This window comes from Poecile atricapillus, chromosome Z, assembly GCF_030490865.1.
Source record: "Poecile atricapillus isolate bPoeAtr1 chromosome Z, bPoeAtr1.hap1, whole genome shotgun sequence".
Classification (NCBI taxonomy): Eukaryota; Metazoa; Chordata; class Aves; order Passeriformes; family Paridae; genus Poecile; species Poecile atricapillus.
In genome coordinates, this window is record NC_081289.1 from 60,680,981 (window position 1) to 60,700,700 (window position 19,720).

General features: G+C 44.6%; 1 protein-coding gene across 1 annotated transcript; it reads left to right on the forward strand.

The window, feature by feature from the left end:
* Window positions 1-179: 179 nt before the first annotated feature.
* LOC131573052 (histone H2B 5-like) lies at window positions 180-18,986 on the forward strand. Its single transcript, XM_058826630.1, has 2 exons — window positions 180-312; window positions 14,341-18,986. Exon 2 carries the CDS (start codon window positions 14,370-14,372, stop codon window positions 14,748-14,750), a length of 381 nt encoding a protein of 126 aa, XP_058682613.1. The 5' UTR covers window positions 180-312; window positions 14,341-14,369; the 3' UTR covers window positions 14,751-18,986.
* The last annotated feature ends 734 nt before the right edge of the window (window positions 18,987-19,720 follow it).

Consider the following 19,720-nt stretch of genomic DNA (forward strand, 5'->3'; position numbering starts at 1 on the left):
CGCGCCCGCCCCGCCCCCGGCGGCCCCGCGGCGGGAGCCCGCAGAGGCGGGGGCGGGCGGAGCCGGCGGGCGGGCTATGGGCGGTGCGGCACGGCCCGGGCCGCAGCGGCGGCGGCGCACAGCGAGGCGCCCCGCCGGTCGCAGCCTGGTCGGGACCGGAGGCGGGTCCCGGTCCCGCGGCCCGTCCGGCGCGGCGCCCGCCGGATCTGCGCGGAGCGGCAGCGAGCAGCCCCCCGGCCCCGCCGTGCGCACCTGCCCCGCGCCACGCCGGCGCCTGGAGCTCGCCTCCGGAGGAGCCCAGACGCCCAGCAGGCAAGACCCTCCCCTGCGCTGGCTGCCTGCGGTGCGGCAGCGGTGGGCACCGTACGCCGCAGTGGCCGCAGCGGGGCCGCGCCGCCCGAGCGTGCGAGCTGCCGCACCGCTGTACCGCGATGCGGTGTGCGGGCAGCCCTGCCCTGCCTTGTGCTGGACCCCGAGCCCCGCTGAGCCGGGGCTTCGTCGTTCTCCGGGCTTGGCGAATGCACCGAAACGGTGTCAGCCTTGCCAGTGCTTTGCTGCGATCGTAGGAGTCGTATGGCCGGAGCTCAGTGCGCTCCGCTTAACCGGGGGCTGAGGGCGAAGCCTGGGCCGGGGCACGGCCGTGGCTGGGCTGGGCGCCGCAGCCGGGCGCTGCCCGCAGTGGGCCGGCGGTGCCCACGGGCTGGGCTGGCCGTCTGCAGCCTGACCGCACACATGCTGAGGAGCCCGGGCCCCCAGGGAAGAAAGGGGTTATCCTGTATACAGACCCCCACTGTGTCAACACTCCGTGAGGTTGTTAATTATTTAGTGCGTGTATAAGGCTGTAAACCATTGCTCATGCACTGTTTGTTGTGTTTTGTGTTGCTTGTGGTTAACTCTGATCTTTTTTCCATAGCTTAAAAAATACAGGGAGTATATGCCATAAGAAACCCTTTTATTTCTCATTCCTCTCACCTCCAATCTCACGGGTTTGGTGATGCAGGGGCTGCCCAACCGAGTGGCTGCTGTGCAGTGTAAGCAATATTATACAATTTTGCAATAGATTTGTCTACCTCAGCATGCGCCTCTGGTGCAGTGGAGATGAGCTGTAGCTTGCTGCGCGGCATCCTCCAGCGAGCCCCTGGAGAGGGTGGCCCTGTCTCCACTGCTTATCTCCAGCAGATTTGTCCATTTGCAGGGTGGTGATTGATGGCACGTTCTGTGCTCACCAGCATCCTTGTATTTCACGTCATCTCATGCTCTTTGCATGCTGGCTTTGTAACTCTTTTATTTTTTGATATCAAGAATTTATGAATCAAAAGATGGGGGAGTGTGGAGGCTGAGTCAGATCGTGAAAAAGGAAAGCCAAGTGAGAGTGTGCAATTGCATATCACATTTACAAACATGGTTTCATTCATCTCCATATGTTGCTCCTGTTACTACTAATAAAGCTCTGGTTTCTCAGATTGGAGCTACCCTGGGAACACTGATCTTCCTGGGGTTTTTTCCTCTATAGCCTCCATAGTATTTGTATTACAATACATTATTTTCCTGATTATGTTTTCATTACATTGAACACGTTAATATCAGAAAGAATTTGATAATATGAATGTACTTCCCACACACTCCCTCTTGTTCCTATTATTTGATGTGCAAAGGAGTGACAGTTTATTTACAGGCAGCAAGTTCTTTCCCTCTGTACTGGTTAAATTTCCTAATTATAATAACAAAAAAAAAAGCTTTTCCTGAGTGCTTACCCCTGTTTCCTTCCTCTTTCTTTCCTCATTTTACTAATGATAGCCAAATCCATCATGGTGATTTTGGAGCTGCAGGAAATTTACCTTTGTCTACTGAAAGGTTTCTGCAGAAGCCTCTATAGGCAAAGGGAGCCAGAGATGAAGATCTGGTTTGAGCAGAATGGTGTCTGGGGTTTTCTTCCCCAGCAGAGAGGTACAACTGTGGAGTGTACAGTAATTAATTTAATCCAGCACTGAGAGAGAAGGAAGAATGATTGTATTGGGAAAGAGGGTTTTTTTCAAGTATCAGATGTAAGATTTAAGCAGCAATTTCAATGACCTTTGTGATTTCTGTTTCAGACAAAAGGCAGCAACCCAGTACAAGGGTATCATTGTCTTCTCCCAGCGTGGTCCTTTGTTCTCCTTGGGTTTAGCCTGTCACTTCCTAGGGTTTGCCTCTGTCCCTTGTTGGGATAGCAGCACCTCACACCCACTAGCAGGTGATTTATTTTTTCCCCGCTGCTTATTTCACATATTCTCTGCTGTGCAAGGTCTTTTTTTCTTCTTGTGACCCTTCTTATGAGTCTCTCTTTTCTGTGTCTTATTTATACTTCAGTATTTCTGCTTTACCAAACATTGTGCTCATTACTTTACCTTCCTCCTCTATTTTTTGTCCACTCATGTCTTTTCTCTCATTTTTGTTCCCTTTCATATGTCTTCTTTTTACATCTCTTTTTTTCCCCCTCTTTGTCATTCTTTTTATACCCTCTCCTCCTCTCTCTCCTTTCTGACACCTCACTTCTGTCCACTGCTTAACTCTACCTTCCTCTTGACATTTCTTCTCCAAGCTATTTCTTTGGTCACTGTCCTTTTCATCCCCTACATATATTACATATATATTACATATATTTTACTTAAATATTACGTATATATATGTACACCTTTATTTTCCCTCCACATCTTTCACTTTCCACCTGAACACCAGAAATTACTCATGGGATAGTCTGATCCTATTTCATCCCTTTCTTAGCACCTGAAATAGCTTCTCCTGCCCATCCTCAAACATGTGTATTGGGCAGACTGAAGAATTAAGTATGTGGGAAATGTTCCTCTATTCAGATGTGTACTTAAGAAAGCATCTTGCTCAGGCTGCACTGTGAACAGAGCAGATGTTGTGTTCCCACTGACAATACCAGAGGAGGACTTTAAGCCCCTTAAACTCAAGGACTTCATGACATTCTTTTTACATTTCTCAATTTCAGTTTTTTTGTAAATGAAAAGACTTTCGTTTTAAGTGAGGGACACTGTCATATCTTTGAAATATCCCTTGGATGCTGGACTGACCCAAAATAAGATCTCACAAAACATTTTTATTTTTTCCCCACATTGTTTTGTTTTATGCATTTCTTAAGCCACTTCTGTGCAGCTATTGGAAGATAAATGCTTTCTCCTCAGCAGAGCTAAGCTCTTCCTCTGAAAAGGGTTCTGTGTGGGGTGAGACTGGGATTTCAGCCTGTCAGCTTCCCTTTTTTCTGGAGCCAGAGGGAGAGGAGAGAGCTGTGACTGCAGGATCATATGCATTGGGTGGGAGATGGAAGAATAGATGCATAATCCAAAAATGCTACATTAACCTTGGAGGGTGGGGGGAAGAGTTGTTTCGTAATTTTTTCCCTTGACTATCACTGACTACAAACACCATCATGGGGGATCAAGGGCAATTGATAGATTTTGCTATTTAGATAAGAGTCTTAGTCTTAAAAAATACAATTTATTATTTAAACTACTTTTTTTTTGTTGTTCAAAGAGCTTACTACTAACTGGCTGGGATGAAAACAGCTCCATCCCACAGATTCCACCTCCACTTTCTGGCAGCTTACCTGACTCATAAAGAGAGTGGGGGGTTTTATATGCCACCTACATCAACTCAACATTTTCCTTTGTGGTGAGACTTAATCACCACCCTTGTCATATTATTTCATCGACCCTCTTGGAGTAGGAATTCTTTACCTTTCAAAACAGCCTTAAAACTTCTTTTAAAATAGGGTGAGGGTTTTTTCCTGAGTTTGGTGAAAGTGTATAGGTGGTCCAACAGCATGGTTTTCTGTATTATTTTTTTTTTTAAATGGCCTTTACCTGAGGACCATGGAAAGAGAGTTTCTGTTTGCAGAGAACACATCTCTGACATGAGATGTGTCACCTGGAGGGTTGAAATCCATCATCTGAAGGTAGAGGATCATTCCCCAGGTAATCACTGCAGGTGGTGTGTGCTGAGGGGGAAACTGTGGGCTTTTAGCCACAATCAAGGATGTAAGTGGGCAAAGTTTGTCAGAGGCAGTGCCTATATCAGTCAGAGTCAGGAAAGACAGACATGCTTTTGGACACAAAAGATCTTTCCTTAGAACCTGTTCCTTAGAACCTGTTCGTATAACCTGTGTAACTCTGTCTCTTGAGGGGAGAGAGATCATATGAAGCAGACTGATATTTGTCAAGCAGAAAATTCTGCATGAAAGAAGACTGCAAGGTAGAAATGAAAACAAAACAGAATGAAAACAGAGGTGGCAAGGCAATAGGTAGTGTGTACAGGAGGCAATGGATGGAAGGGTAGGAGAACACAACCACCCCAGGTTGTTGGGAATTACAGAAAGGACATGAGTTATGCTAGAAAGCTGGAACAGAAAAACATGTGACATTTTTTCTGAAGAAATTCTTGAAATGATGTAGGGAAAGGACAGAAAGGAAGGTATTCTGGAGCTCAGCAGTTAAAGATAAAACTTAGTGTGAAGAAAGGCCAGGGAAAGCATATGGTAAGAGTCTTCTCATTTCTCTATCACAAAGGCAGGTAGAAACAAGGAACAGGAAGGAAAGGGGAAATTTGAAAGGACTGAAATGAACCATTGGTAAATGTCACTGGAAGAAACATAGGGAAGGGAAGCTGCTCCCACACTGACAGAAAGGCAGCAGTCCTCTTTGGGTCCTCTGAGGGACCTGGAAATTGACTGAGTAACAAGTGGAGTCCTACAAGACAGGAGACTGAGATGATCCTTTCAGGAAGGAGCTGACCATACCTAATATAAATACAGGCTGTTTTCAATCTTGATGTGTTTGTCTTAAAATGCACTGCAGGTGCAGCAGCTCTGCCCTGAAGATGTGGAGGCTGCAGCTGCCTTGACCTTCCTGTACCACCCTGCTCTGTCTCACACGCCAGAATTAACCCCATATTATCTCCTCTCCTGCACTGTGGGTCCTCAGCCCAGCTCCAGTCATCCTCCTTATCAACTGCAGCTCCCTGATAACTGGGGCACAACTCAAGAAAAGGACTTGGCAGTCACCTGAAAAGATGTGCTTCTGGAAGCAGAGGCACTAATGAGATCTGTGGAGGGAGTGGGCTGGGAGAGGCACCAGCAGGGAGGGAGAAGAGCAAAGGGTGAGCACTTCATCTAAGGAAGAAACAGCTTGGGAGACTATTGGACTAAAGCAGTGGGGAAACTAAGGGCATGGAAAGCTCAGGAGGAAAGTGAATGTGGGAGGATGGAGCCAAGAATGGTTAAAAATAACAGTATTGTACAGCTCACATGGCACTCCACTGGCATTTTAAACCTGCTGCCTTTGAAAACCCTTCTGAATTTTGAAAAGTGAGCTTCACATTTTGTGTTTCTAATTGCTACTGACCATCCTGGACCACTGTCATTTTGTCCAGCAGCCCCCATTTTCTTCACTGCTGGTCTAGTGGTTGCAACCAAGTCTTCATCATATTGCTCTTTGCACCTGTGCCTGATGTAAATATTGGTGTATCCCCAGTTATGGCTTGATTTCTCTGGAAGGGAGATGGTGTTTTTTAGCCTGCATCAACATAGTGACTAGCTCACTAAATCCATGCAGTAACGATGCTATCACAAATTAGAGGTAAATTAAAACACTATTCACAAGCAATTTGTACAATGTGGAATTTGGGCATGGGTTAACTTGACAGCCATTTCGTTAAGTTTCTGGAGAGCTGCCAGTTTTTCAACCCTGTGGCTGTTCAAAGTACTGTGTTAGTCTCTGTACAAATACCACATATGAGACAGGACCTGCTGGGGCTTTGAACCTCCTGGCACTTGTAATGGATGTGAGAAAAAGAAGGAAAGAACAATAAATAATAAAGGAAAGAGAAGTACAAAGTGAAGAACATCTGTGCATTTTGATAACAGTTCTTCAGTAGCACAGCACCATAGAAAAATGTTGCCTTGTTAAAGTAGAGCAGTTACTTGCTATACTGAAGCCATTTCCTAGAATTTTTATAATACCAAATTTTGTCATTGAAATATGTAAGGACTGGATTTCTTTGTCTTTCTCCTCTCCTCCCTTGCCTTTATTCTCCCCCTTCCAAGTAAAGATGTAAGGATCTCCAGTGTAAATTTATTCTTTAACATTTTAAAACAGTTTATTGTCAGTTCTTATTTCAGAGTTTACTTTTATCCTCAGTAGCTCTTGTGTCTTAGTGCTCACCCCTATCTGTTCCTGGAGAAAAGCCAGCTTGCCTGTTCAGGGGAGCTTTGCCAGAGCTGGCTGTCCCAGCCATGCTTTTCTCCTCTCCTTCCATCTAACAGACTCTCCATTTTGCTGTTTCCTACAGAAGATGACCTCTAATGCTCAGAGGACTCTCTGCCTGTGGTAATATGATCTGGTGGCAGCAGCAGCAGAAAAAAGTGTCAGCAGTTTTGGATCGTGTTCCCTATCCGGTTATTGAATGATGTGAGATCTGGGGAAGGACATTTATCTTTGTTTCCCTGCAGGCTCCAGTAATAGTCACACATCTCTGTTTTACAGTAAAATTGCTTTTACTATGCCAAATTAATTATTAATGCACACATTACAATATTTTCAGTGTCCTGTAGCAATGGAATCAGATGCTGTGCCACTTGCTGTCCTTTAGCTTGTGGCATGGCATGCAGTCCTTTTGGATATACCTGTCTGGTACCCCCACCTCCCATGTTTACACTCTGTTCCCAGGCACCTAGGCTTTACCATGATGATAAAGCAGCTTTCACATATCCCTGACTTTTTTCATTGCATGCTTTCTGCTGTTTTTTCTGAAACCATTTTCAGGACTTGCTGAAATGTGAGTAATATAACTGGGAAGTAATGATTGAAGTGAGAGACTCTCATTTAGAAGGGATGTCAGTCATGATTGATTACAGCTGCACACATCATGCCCTTGCCTGACACTTTCTCCCCATGTAGGGGGAGAGTTGATGCTGGTAACGTCCAGGTCTGTTGAGCATATATGCCTTAGACCCATATACACACCTTGAAGGTTGTTAAAAGGTTTTGATGGATATATGTTATCCATGGCATTGAGAATACGTGTTAACACCTACATTGTGATGTACCTATCACATTGCTCATAAAAGCCTCAGTGACCTTGGTCTGGTCTTCAGCCTAACATGAGCACATAGCTTTCCACTTCAGCATGGGGAAAATTACTAATCCCAGTCAGTATAGTTTGGCCAAAGTACACATTTTGGGGTACAATCTCAGCTTTTGTTTCTTTTTGTTACATAAATTATCTGTGGTGCTGGAAAAGGGTTACAGGGACCTGCTAAAGCTTGGGTGTGGGGTGTGTAGGAGGAAGAGGTGCTGCATGTGTCTGCATTGATTCCCACATAACTCCTGCCTTAACTCAGAGCAGCTCTCATCTCTTGGGGAGGCTTCTTCTCCCTCTCCCACCCACTCTCTCCCTACGGCCTGCAGGTGTTGGGCTGTAGCTTCTCTCCTATTTTTAGCTGAATGGCTGAATGAGCACATTTTTAATGGATGCCTTTTTCAGCACTTATGAAAATAGTCTAGAATTTTGATAATTCTCCATTACTCCATAAAATGCATAAAAATAGTTTGCTTAAAAGTGATAGCAGTTCTTTAGGCTTATTCTCATTACTACTTTAGAGACCACGGCTCTGCTGTAGAAGGAGTTATTTAGATATAGCAGTCTTAGTGAGTTTTTGCTCTTCTCCTTTTCCAGAGAAACTGAAATGATGTGGATAAGGAGCAAGTGATTTTCATTTTTGACACAGCACAGAACAACTTATTTCAAATCTGCATTTCTTATTTTCAGTAGCATAGGGCATCATGGAATAAGTAAAGCACCTTTCTTCCATTGGTATTATACACCCCAGTCATCTATGATTTTGGTTCTCACGCCCATCTCCAGTAGTCTGTACTTTGCAAACCACCAAAAAGATATATAGAGCTTGTGATGATTCTGAGCGGTGGAGCTGCTGTGCTGTCTTGCTCCTTCTGCCCAGCAGGATTGTCCCAGGTCAGCTGGACATCAGCTGCTCTTACACGGTTAGCAGGCTCTGACCGTTCCCTACCTCCAGAGCAATTTTGCTGGGTTAGTCTAAGGATGGGAGCTAAACCCTGCAGTTGGACACAGGTTGGCTCCCAGTGGGTCCAGCTGAGTTGCAGTGGGATATGAAGGGGAAAAGAAGGCTGTAGCTTCAGGAAAGGATTTGTGGCAGAAGCAGAAAATCTTGATTCTAAAACTTGGAGACTCATGCTGCATTTTATGTGTGAGATTTTGAGTTATTGATAAAACCCCAGGAAGGAAGTGAGCCTGCTTGTGTTCTCTGTTTGGCTTCCTGAGGATGGTTGTGATAATACAGAGTCACGGTATATTCCAAGTTGGAAGGGACCCACAAGGGTCCTCCAATCTAATTCCTACAGGTTCCTCTGAAACACTGACACTCTGTGGGAAAGCTGACCTGGAGTGTAATTGTAGCAGATGCTGGTACTGGGGGTACCCCACCTACATTTAACAGGTATTGAGCCATAGAAAATGTCATTCTCCTTTTTGTATTTATTGGATACTTGCTCAAGCATGTAGATTGGAGATATACCAAAGCAAGTATACAATGAGTACTCTTAAAAAGAGCAGATAATAAAGCTTTTCTAAGTGCTCGTTTATTAACAGTAACAAAACCTTGATAAAATATGAAGTCTGATTTTTGTAAAGTACTGAGCCTTGTGGATTCCAGTGGAAAACAATGTTAGCTGTTGGTGGTAAGCATCTCTAAACATTGTACTTGTGCTTTCAGATGTGTTAAATCCCCATTGACTTCAGACACTCTTACAGCATAAGGACTGCAGCGTTTAGTCTCCTGACAGTAATTATTCTTGCAACATTGTCTCTCTCTTGCTCTGCTTGACTCATGGGTAAGATTTTATTTTCTTTTAAATTTCATTGTATCTTCTCTGCAGGGAGCTCTGATGTAGGGTCCTGCTCCTTACTTTGTAGGTAATACATAGTCTGATTGATACTCCAACAGCCCTGAGAAATACTTGCAACTTGGGTAGAAGAAGCACAAGAAATTACAGTTTTTACTGTGGGTAAAAATGTGTTTTCTAAAAATCATAAATTGAAATTATAGAAAAAAATAGAAAAGATTCCTGTAGTATTCTGTACAGAACTCCCAAGAAATGGGTTAACACAAGCAAGATGAATATCAGTCAAAGAGCTCGGACACGGTGCTCTGTTCTGCTTGAATTTGTTCTAAAGAAATATGAAGATCTGTGTGAGCATCGTGTGTCTGTGCCAGAGACTGAGTTTGTAGCACTTCTTTCTTTGTCAGTAAGTAGGTGTCATCTTCAGTTTTAACCTGTAGTCACAGTCCTCTGTTCACTAGAAAACTGCATGTGTATATCCAACTTTGAAAGGTAGCTATTTAAATGAAAACTTTACAAGAACAGAGATATATAGTGTAGCAGAGCATGTGGAACTGAGAATGGGGTTTTAGTACTGTTACTGGATTACTTGGGAGGAAACCTAGGATCTCAAAACTGTTTTCTGCACCCCTCCACCACTGGAAGAAATCAGGCATTTCAGATTAGCTTTACTTATTCTAGGAAATTCTCCTCCTCCTTTCTTCAAAGCAAATAATACCTCATCATCACATGCTAGACAACATACCAAGAGAAATATTCTTTCCAGACCAAAATATGACTATCAGTTTTTGCACAAGGCTACATCACCAGTGTCTCACAATGACTCATCATGCTTCTGATCTGCTTTATACCTGAGGCAGAGCTTGCTACCAAATAATCACAAATACTGTTTTCTCAGTTGTTACTATATAATGACACCTCACAGATGAACATATTCTTTTATAATAGTAGATGGTCATACATAATAAAAGGAAGGGGATTTGCAGTTTGCAGAAATTCTCTTTTCCAATAACAGTCATTTGTTGACACCTGGTAATTTGTAAACTATATTTACCAGATCTTAAAAGCATTTCAGAGCAGGTGAATCCATTAGAAAGCCTTTTCCTTTTGGTGGAAACATTCCCTAATTTGTTACCCTTTGTGTTTCAAAGAAAATAAAACAAAAAGCAGCAGCAACTTTTCTTTAGTATTTCTTGACATGCAGGAATAAAGCCAAGTATTCTTTCTTTTATATAGTATGAGAAAATGAGAAAAAGGGCAATAATTGGACAGAATGGACAGGGCATTTCTATTTAAGGGGCAGGACTATAAGCAGGTGCCCATTGGTTCTCATTTGCTCTAGCAAGGATTAAAGTAGAACATCAGAAGATTAACAAATGTCAGAATTTCAGATGTCGAAAAGATGAGAGCTTGAGTTTTTCCTACATATGTTTAATTTGTCAACAAAACCTCGTAAGAACAAATACTGATTCTAGAAATGTGACTTTTATGGTTGACTAGGGTATTACAGAAAAGGCATGGGGATTTACAGTGGATGCACCAGCGCTCATCATTACAAGGACAGATTTCCAAAGAAAAAATAAAGTAAAAAAAAATCCAAGTGTTGTTTCCAGCCCTGCATGAGGAAAGGTCCAAAAGGGCAGCTCATAGTCCACCCGCAATCACCCATGCACACTGCTGGCAGCAGCTTGGCACTGGTCCTACAGACTCAGCGGTAAGGCCAAAAATGAACAAAAATCTTGCAGGAGGTTCCCTGCTTGTCTCTCTCCATTGATATATCAAGCCTGGGGAAAAGAGACAGCATCAGGTTCCACGTGGGATTTCTCAGCAGGGCTCGTCTCCCATTTCAGATCTGAGAGACTCTGGTGATTTGTATCTTTGAATATGTTTTTCTGTTCACTTTCCTTTTAATGATGCTGAAGAAAGGAGTGTCAACACAAAGGAAGATGTATCTGTCACTCTGCACCGCTCTGCTTTCTGGCAGCAGTCAGGCTGCTGCTTGGAACTGGCTGGAAAAATTACTGTGGTTGGTTTTGTTGGTTTTCTGAGGAAGGAAAAAACTGCCAGCACTGATAACTGATTTAACTCAGAGCATACAAAGCCACAAAGAAAAGAATGTTCTCAGAATTTTCCTCAAAAACCTGAAACTCCAAATATGCTGCTTGAAAGTGCATTCTCTTGCATGGCCATACTCTGTATCCCCGGGACCTCAGTTGCTTGGACCTGGAAATGAACACCATCTCTTCTTAGGGTCCATGTGGGAATCTTGGGCAGCAGTATCCCATTGGAAATGTCAATCAAGGGAACACAGCTCATAAAGTATGTTCCATCCAGTTTCAGTCTCCAAAGGTCACAGAATGGATGTGGTTGGAGGTGCTTCTGGCAAACATCCATCCAGTTCATACTCAGAGCAGAGTCAGCCACTGTAGGTTTCTCAGAACTGTGTGCAGTTAGATTTTGAGTATCTCCAAGGATGGAGATCCTGCAGCCTCTCTGAGCAGCCTGTATCCAATGCTTGGTCTACCTCACAGTAGAGAAGTCAATCATATCAGCAACACTTGCAAAATAAGAACCAAAAATTATTAACCTCTTCAGGTTCTGTCTCCAACTCTTTTTTTGTTTTTTTTTCCCTTAAGGTAACAAAAACATGGAACTACTTTTATAAAAATAAACCATTCTTTTAAAGGTCATCTTTTTGTTTTCCTCAAAACAAAAAACTCGCCACATGGACACTTTGGGAATAATCCCACTGCTTCTGTCTTTATACCTGAGCAGCACTTGCTGTGCTTTGTGTTGCACTGTTGACAGAAGGATTGGTGATACTGTTGACCATTGTTAACATTATTTATTTAGCACCTGGCAAATGCACTCAGACTCTACATGCTAGGCACTGCCCAAATAAACCACAAAGAACACAGCCAGTTTGCAAAGAAGGTGTAATTTACCTGTTAAACAATCAGCTGCAAAGAAATGGGTGGAGTAAAGCACAAGTTTTAGTGCTTATCTCCGAATTTCAGCATCATTGCTTCTCCCATTGCAGCTATACGTGGGAGAGGAGTGAGACCCAGGCTATGCTACCCAAGGCCATTAGCTGAGCAAATGGACGGAGATGTCCAGTAGCTGTGACCTGTTCTGGAGCCATGTGAAATCACTCTGGTACCTGTTGGGTTCTCTATTCATTTTTTAAAAGCTACAGTAGAAGTGCAGTTAAGAATTAATACATATTTTAGAAGGACATACTTTTCAAAAAGCTTAAGAAATACTCCTCTGCATTTTTCAGTTGTGGTGTTTTCCAGGCAGGAAATGAGCTCAAAAGAAAAAAAAAAGCAAATGCACAGTTATTTCTTATAGAAAAATCATTTTCCATTGAAAAGACATATTTTCAAGTCTACAAGCAGAGCAGTAGGGGATTTCTTTTCCCAATGCTGTTTCCCAAATAGAGAAAAAAAGGGAAGAAAACTTGTGATTTCACCAGAGGAAGAAAATGTGGTGTTTAAGGGAAAGGTGTCAGTTTTGAAAAGTGTCCAGAACTTTTGGGGTAGTCCAGCGCTTGCCCTTCCAAATGCCACCACTAGGAAGAATGCTAGAAAAAACTAAGGACATGAGGTGGCAGAGTGAAAAACTTAGCACATTAAAATCATGGTTTCGGAGAAGAAACTTTTTCTGGGGCAGAAATCCAGATCTAAGAACACTGTTGACTTTGGCTTCTAGCCAGCAGGGTGTTTCGGAGGGCTGTGGAGGAGACCTTTCCCCGGCAGTGCCAGCCTGCCCTTGCAGCCGTGCCGAAATGCGGCGCTGCCCGTCGGCAGCGGCAGCGTGCGGGTCCCGGAGCCCCGGCCCGGCGGCCCTGCTGCTCCCGCACGCTGCTGCGGAGCCCTGCCGCTGGCTGCCGTCCTTCGGAAACTGGGGCTGGTATCCGCTCAGGTGGGGCTGGGCACTAAAGCCGGCCTCAGGGTCAATGATGTCTCCTCCCACAGGGAGCAGCCCGGAGCTTTGTATAGACTGGGCTGCATGGGTGCTGCTGCATCTGGCTCTGATTGCAGATGGAGAAATCAGACGTCTCGCTCGCTCTTTCCCAAGGAGGAAAGGCAGGGTTGAGCATGCAGCCATTGCCTTGGCACAGGCACTGTTTAGGTCCTTCTCTGATACTCAGTGTGCAGACCATATGTTACATCCCAGCTTTCTCTCTTCTGTTTACTTCTATCCATTTTCCCATGTGCCATCAGCCCTGAAGCTCTTTTTTCTCTACTAGTCTCTCTTGGCCGGCAGACTGTAATTCCTAGGTCATCTTCAAAGGATATGCAGAGCGGTAAAACCCAAGCCCTGGGGTGATGCTGTAAGCTTTTCCTCCAGCAAAACCTGGAGGAGCCTTGTCTTTGAAGGGAGCATTCGAAGTGTTCTCTGAAACACAAAACAATTTACCAGGTTGCAACACAGTTATTCCCCTTGGTCCATGAAGTAAAGCACATGTAAATCTGTAGTATAAGGGAGGCACACAGTTTTTTGATGGGTTTGTATACTGTTTTTTTGTTACTGCACTTCTGGATGAGAGCAGCCAGCTGCAGGTCATGGCTCTGCACGTTGTGACCTATTGAAGAAAAACTCAGAGGGAGGATCAGGCATCTTTGGTGTAAACTGTCCAGCAAAGGCTTGCTCTCTCAAAAGCAAAAAAAGCATCAAATAGCAGGAAACAATTTTTTCCATCAACATGTAGCCCAAAAGCACTTTGCTTTTTGACTCCTATCCACATTCCTGTTTCTTGGCCAGGTGATTCCTGCCACCTCCTCTAAGCTTTTCTACTCTCTGGTATCTTTTGATAGCCGATGTGAATACTGATATATTCCTGTAGCTCAGCTAGCTAGCTTAAAACTATATTTTTTATATTTCACTGGAAAACATGGTGTCAAACAATAGCTACAGAAATGCAAGCACCCTCAAAATAAACTTCTATCTCCATGCAAATAAGAAAGGGTTTATTGGAGATTGTAAATCATATAAAATAATTTTGACCAGTCTAATGTAAAGGTGGCTGCAGTGATACCTTGCAACAGTCTTGTGCCTATTCCAGCAAGATTTTATTTAATCTGTGCTGAAGTTAGAGTATTCTTTGGAACTGCAGTGTTCTCAGAAAGATATTCAGGCTCCATCTCGTATTTACTAAGTAGATGCCAATTAGGCTTGTGTTCAGAGATGTTGACAAGGCCAGTGTTTTAGGTATTTAAACAGAAAACAACAAAAAGCCATACATAAACCAGAGAAATTCTTGCTGGCAGTTCAGAAATGCTCACACAGGGCCATGGGGTATCTGTCTCAGATTCTGAGCTGTTGCTTGCCCCCAGCAGTACAATTATTCTGTAGGTGGTCAAAAAATAATTAGAATTTTTTTTATGTTCTCTCCAAGCAGCTCCAAGACACAGCGGAAGAGGTCTCAGGATGCCAGAGCCAGCAAAGTCAACCTCAGCCCCCAAAAAGGGCTCCAAGAAAGCCGTGACAAAGACCCAGAAGAAGGGTGACAAAAAGCGTCACAAAAGCAGGAAAGAGAGCTACTCCATCTATGTCTACAAGGTGCTGAAGCAGGTCCATCCTGACACTGGCATCTCCTCCAAGGCCATGGGCATCATGAACTCCTTCGTCAATGACATCTTTGAGCGGATTGCTGGAGAAGCCTCCCGCCTGGCTCATTACAACAAGCGCTCTACCATCACATCCCGGGAGATCCAGACAGCTGTGCGCCTGCTGCTCCCAGGAGAGCTGGCCAAGCACGCCGTCTCAGAGGGCACCAAGGCTGTCACCAAGTACACCAGCTCCAAATAGCCGGGCATCCCCTCTGCAGTGGGACCATCGAGCTCCGGGCCCTCCACGCAAGCACAGGTAGGCAGCCATGGTCTGGATGAATGGTCACAGCTATTATCCACAGCAATTTGCAGCCTGGGGATGGGCATGAGAAGCTGCCCAGAGGAAGAGGAGACAGTGTTCTGGATGTCAGCTGATTTTCCTAGTTTGTTCAGGATGTGGAAAGGATTTGTTGAGGCTGGTAGTGGAGGCCCTTGCTTTCACATCTCATTCGAAGAACTGACCAACCATAGTATATCCAGTCTCCTCTGTGCTTGGCAAACATTCATGTTTGGCACTGGGAGGGGGGGACTGGCAGCGGCAACTCAGAGACACCATCACTGAAGTCTTCCTGTTTGACTGCTCTCTCACAGTCATCTGATGTGGGTACTGAAGAGTCAGCACTGCATCCTCTCTCTCAGAGCCTGAATCCCTCCTGGTGTGCAGTGGCTCAGCCCACCCTGTGCTGGCAGAAATGGCATCAACAGCTACCAGGCACATATTGATTCAACAGCTATCTCTGCTTGACAGCCTGTTTTAAAGAGCAAGCCTGGCAGGCAGGCAGATGCCCACGATGATGCCAAGCTCTAATCCTCCTCCTTGCTCCTGATGGATGAGCCATGGAGCAGGATGAGGGTGCTGGCGCTGGAGCTGCCCACTGCCTCCCACCTTGTGCTGAGGTGGAGGAATGGACAAGGTGGGGTGTTGGGAATGGGTGTCTATCTTTCCTGGCTGCTGCTTTGCCTGCCTTAGGACTTGCTTTGGCATGCAAGACATTGCTAATTCTGCTGCTTTTCAGAGACTTTTCCTGCCTTGATGCTGCCTGGGTGCTCCATTCCACCTTAAATGTGGGCAAGATGGGGTGGTGCCCGCGGGGGTCCCCTCTCCTGTGAGGAATAGGGTGATGCAGGACAAACAGCACAGCTGTTTTGGGCAGGTACTGAGGATTTGGGAAGGTATCTGGTATGGGAGCAGAGGTAGTTAGTGCATTTTGAGGGGTAGGAGGAAGCTGGCTCCCCATAAATATCACTGCAGGCAGCTCACCTGGCCCTGCCCTCCCTAATTCATTCAGCAGTTAAAAAGCAAAAGCAAAGTTGGGGGCTGGGTGGATATATAGAGACACTTGCCTGCATCCCAGATATTTAAAAGATTAAATAGTTTTAAACTACTTCAGATACTCCCCGTATCTTTTCAAAGTCCACGGTAAGGTGAGCAATAATAAAATCGTGAAAAAGCCATAGAGGTTAAGGGAGGAATGTCCTGATTACAGGTTTATCTTGCCCAGACTGCTGGATAGCAGAAGGGCCTGTGTAGAACTGGTGTGAAGTTGAAGCTTCCTACTCAAAACACAAAATTAGCCAACATTAAAAAAAAAAATAAAAAAGCAAAGTCTCTGGTAGGCAGTAACACTCAAATAAAAAATATTCATGTCTAAAATAACAACAGCTTTCAGCAACTTACTCTGTAAATAAAAGGAGCAGCAAAGAAATAGGATCCAGAACTAAGTGCAGATTCTCCCTAAGCTTCAAGACCTTGTTTTTAATTAAAAGGTAAATTCATATCCCGAAATAGCAGCCATGCAGTACATTTCTGTCTTTCCCCTGGATGTATCCCTATCCTGTTTCTTTACACTTAGAGAGTGATTGGGACCTTTGACAAATTTATGGTGCTTTTGGAGCTGTAGGACTCTGCAGCTCCAGAAGATTCGCATTGCAGTCATTTTCCCAGTTGGTCTGAGGAAAGAACTGCATAGCCCTGCTCAGAAACCTGAGAGCAGCCTGGGATCTCCTGTGGTCTCTGTGCAAGATTGAAGGTCAATTTATTTATGGGCTACTCCCACACCCCTACTTTGGGCGTGAGCACCCCACACCTGAGAAAGGGCATTCCTCCCACGCTCTGCTCAGCAGTTCCACACAGCTGTGTTTCATAACCTAATGCCAGCAGGAATCTTTGCTGATAGCTCTCAGAAAGAACAAAGCCCTGCTCCCTGAGTGCCAGCACCCACAAGGAGCAGCTCCCAGCAGCAGCACCTGTATTCAGTATCAGTAACATTGGTAACCTTGGCCTTTTGGCCAGGGCACTTTGCAAGTGACAGCTTAGTACTTCTTTTTGTTTCCAATCAAATAGCCAAAATCGGATACCAAAGATTAACCTGTACCTGCAGCGGGCCTAGAGCCATCATCCCCGATGCCTCCGCCACAAAAAATCCAGACAGTGGATGATGCATCAGGGGCCTCTTGGGAGTGAGGGGCTGGATGGCAATGCTGGAGCTTTCTTCTTCTGTCTCTGCGAGGTGCAGGTCAGAATTCATCCCTTTGGGGAGTCCTCTTGAAGGCAAGAATTCAGAGTGGAATGAGCCCAAGCAGTGTCTTTGAGCCAGGACACACATCTCCCAGAATTACCTGGCACAGCCTCTAAACTCTTGCTTTTTTGCACAGAGCAAAGTCCCACTTTTGTCTCACAGGCTGCAGGAAATTAGGAAAATAAAATGAGATATTGGCTATCCAGGGTCTCCTGGGCAGCTCAGGGAGCCAGGAATGAGGCTGGGCACTCAGATGAGAGCTGCTCACTCCATACACAGAGTACTGGTCCCATTTTCTTCTGCCACTGTTGTCATTCTCCATTTTTGGAGATTGTTTCAGAGAGAGGAGAACCAGTGGTTTAAAGCTACAAAAATACTTGAAAGCTTAAAGAAGATTTTTATATTGTCTAAAGCCAAGTGACTGAAACTGATCATGTCCATGCATTTATAGTTTAGTTTGTACTTTTATGCATCATTTGCTCTTCACTGACCGTTTGTATTTTTTTTTCCCCCTCTCTCTTGACATTATGAAGCACAGGATTGGTGAGCTGATCCATATTAAAACAAGCCTTTTTTATTTTTTCCTCTCTTTCAAACCCTGTTCTGGTGACTGCTCTGTTCTCTCACTGTTGTACAGACATTTGTGCCAGCAAAGGGAAGGGATGATCCAGAAAAGGCTGGTATAAGCTAGGACTGACACAGAAAGCATTTGGGAAGTTCATGTGCAGGACACCGTCCAATGCAGTTAAAAGGGAATTAGTTTGAACGTGATGACCTTGGGCTGAGCCTTAATATTAGAGGCAATAGAAGGTGGTCTAAAAGTTCAAGGAGTGATTGTCCACTAAGTAATCTGAGATGTGACATACTTCACAGTTTCCTGGTAAGGAGGTTTGCTGCAGAAGATGGATTCTGCACTATAGAATCTGTGTTTTTAAAGAATACATATTTCCAGCTTTGGAATTGAGAAAATGTTTTGAAACTGAAGATAATATACCAAGCCCCACTGTCCCTACCTGATTCCTACTGCAGTGCCAGATGCATCTCTGGTCCATGCCTGTGTTTTGCCAGGCAAATTTTGAAAAAATAAATCAACTACAAATTGAAGGTTGGAAATGAAGATGAAAAAGGTAATACAGCCTTGGTATTAACTTCTTATGAACCCCAAGGATACCACTGCACTGAGTTACTTGTTATCATGTAATATTTAAAAGAGAAAACAAGCTGCTATAGATCTTCTGATTTTCCACCCTGCTTCCCTAGAAGGGCTTAAGGTCCGTCTGCCCTTCACAGAAGAGTTCAGCCTGTAGAGGAACTGAGTGGATACCTGCATGGAGGCTTGCTCCTGCTCAGGACTGACAGGCTTCTAGTCAAGCATGAGGAAAACAAGCAAAAACAAGTGTGGAGGATGAGTGCCTGTCCTGGACACAACTGTGTCCCACAAAGGGACACTAAAGAGTCCTGCCCAGTGGAGTTGTGGGGCCTGTGCACCCTTCACTCTGGTGACAGGCAGCCATATGGGTAGCCCCATGTCCTGCCACCCCAGGAGCAGAGTTTGGCATGGCCTCTGCACAGCCCTGAGCATTTGTTCCATCATAGCATTTCCTGATGGTTTACATCCAGATCAAATTGTTTACAGGGAAAGGAAGAATGGGAACTGAATAATAAAAATCACTTACTGACAGAATTTGGAGAGTTTCCTGGGACCACCACCTGGGGAGCAATCTTTCATGCTTACTCCATGCATGGTATCTCGTGGGCTTATGTACACAGGGGTTTTCTGACAATAAGTGTTACATCAAGTGTGATCCATGTTATATTGCTGCTGGGTTATGACCTTAGTGCTAATTACCTGCTGTCTGTTAAATGTCTAAATAAAAGGTAACTTCCAAGCTGTTGGAAGTCAATGGTACCCAGCTCTTGGGGTGTCTTTGCTTCTGCCTTATCACTAGTGTTCCCCCAAGCCCTGCATTTCTCCTTCTCCATAATATTTCCTCCAGACCTGGACTGACAGCAACCACCCTTCCAGCAGAGATGGAGCACAGCTGGTCCTGACAGAGGGTCAGTCAAAACCCAGAGGAGCCCAGCACTGAAGGGATATCACAGGCTGCCACTGCGAGTCCTCATGGGGAGTTACCCCAAATATGAATGCAACATAAACATCTGTTTTTCTCAAGCCCTTCCAATGATCTTGTCCCAGGCTGAGCTGAGCCTGCAACCTGTCCTTGCCACACTCCTGCTTGGGGTGTGTTCTACCTGGCAGCCATCATTTACCCCCAAGCAGGAGCAGTTTGGACTGAACAATGTGAGATTCTGTGGCTGAAGAAGTGTTTTACGCACATTCAGAATTTCTGTTGATCTGAATTAACAATTGCTAATGCTAGAAACATCTTTTTTTTTGACTCTGAGTTTATAGGCAACAAACATGGAATGAGATGTAGCACCTGAAAACCCCAGAAGGAAAAATATCTTCCCTTTAAAGAATGATTGGTAAGTATACTCCAATGAAACACTTACCTGCTGGATATCAGCATCATAATGCATTCACTGGAGTGGGAAATGCATGTGCCATGCTGGACACTGTCTGCTGGAGAAACAATTAAGACTTCAGATATGGCATATAACAGAAATCAGAGCTAAAAATGTTTCTAGG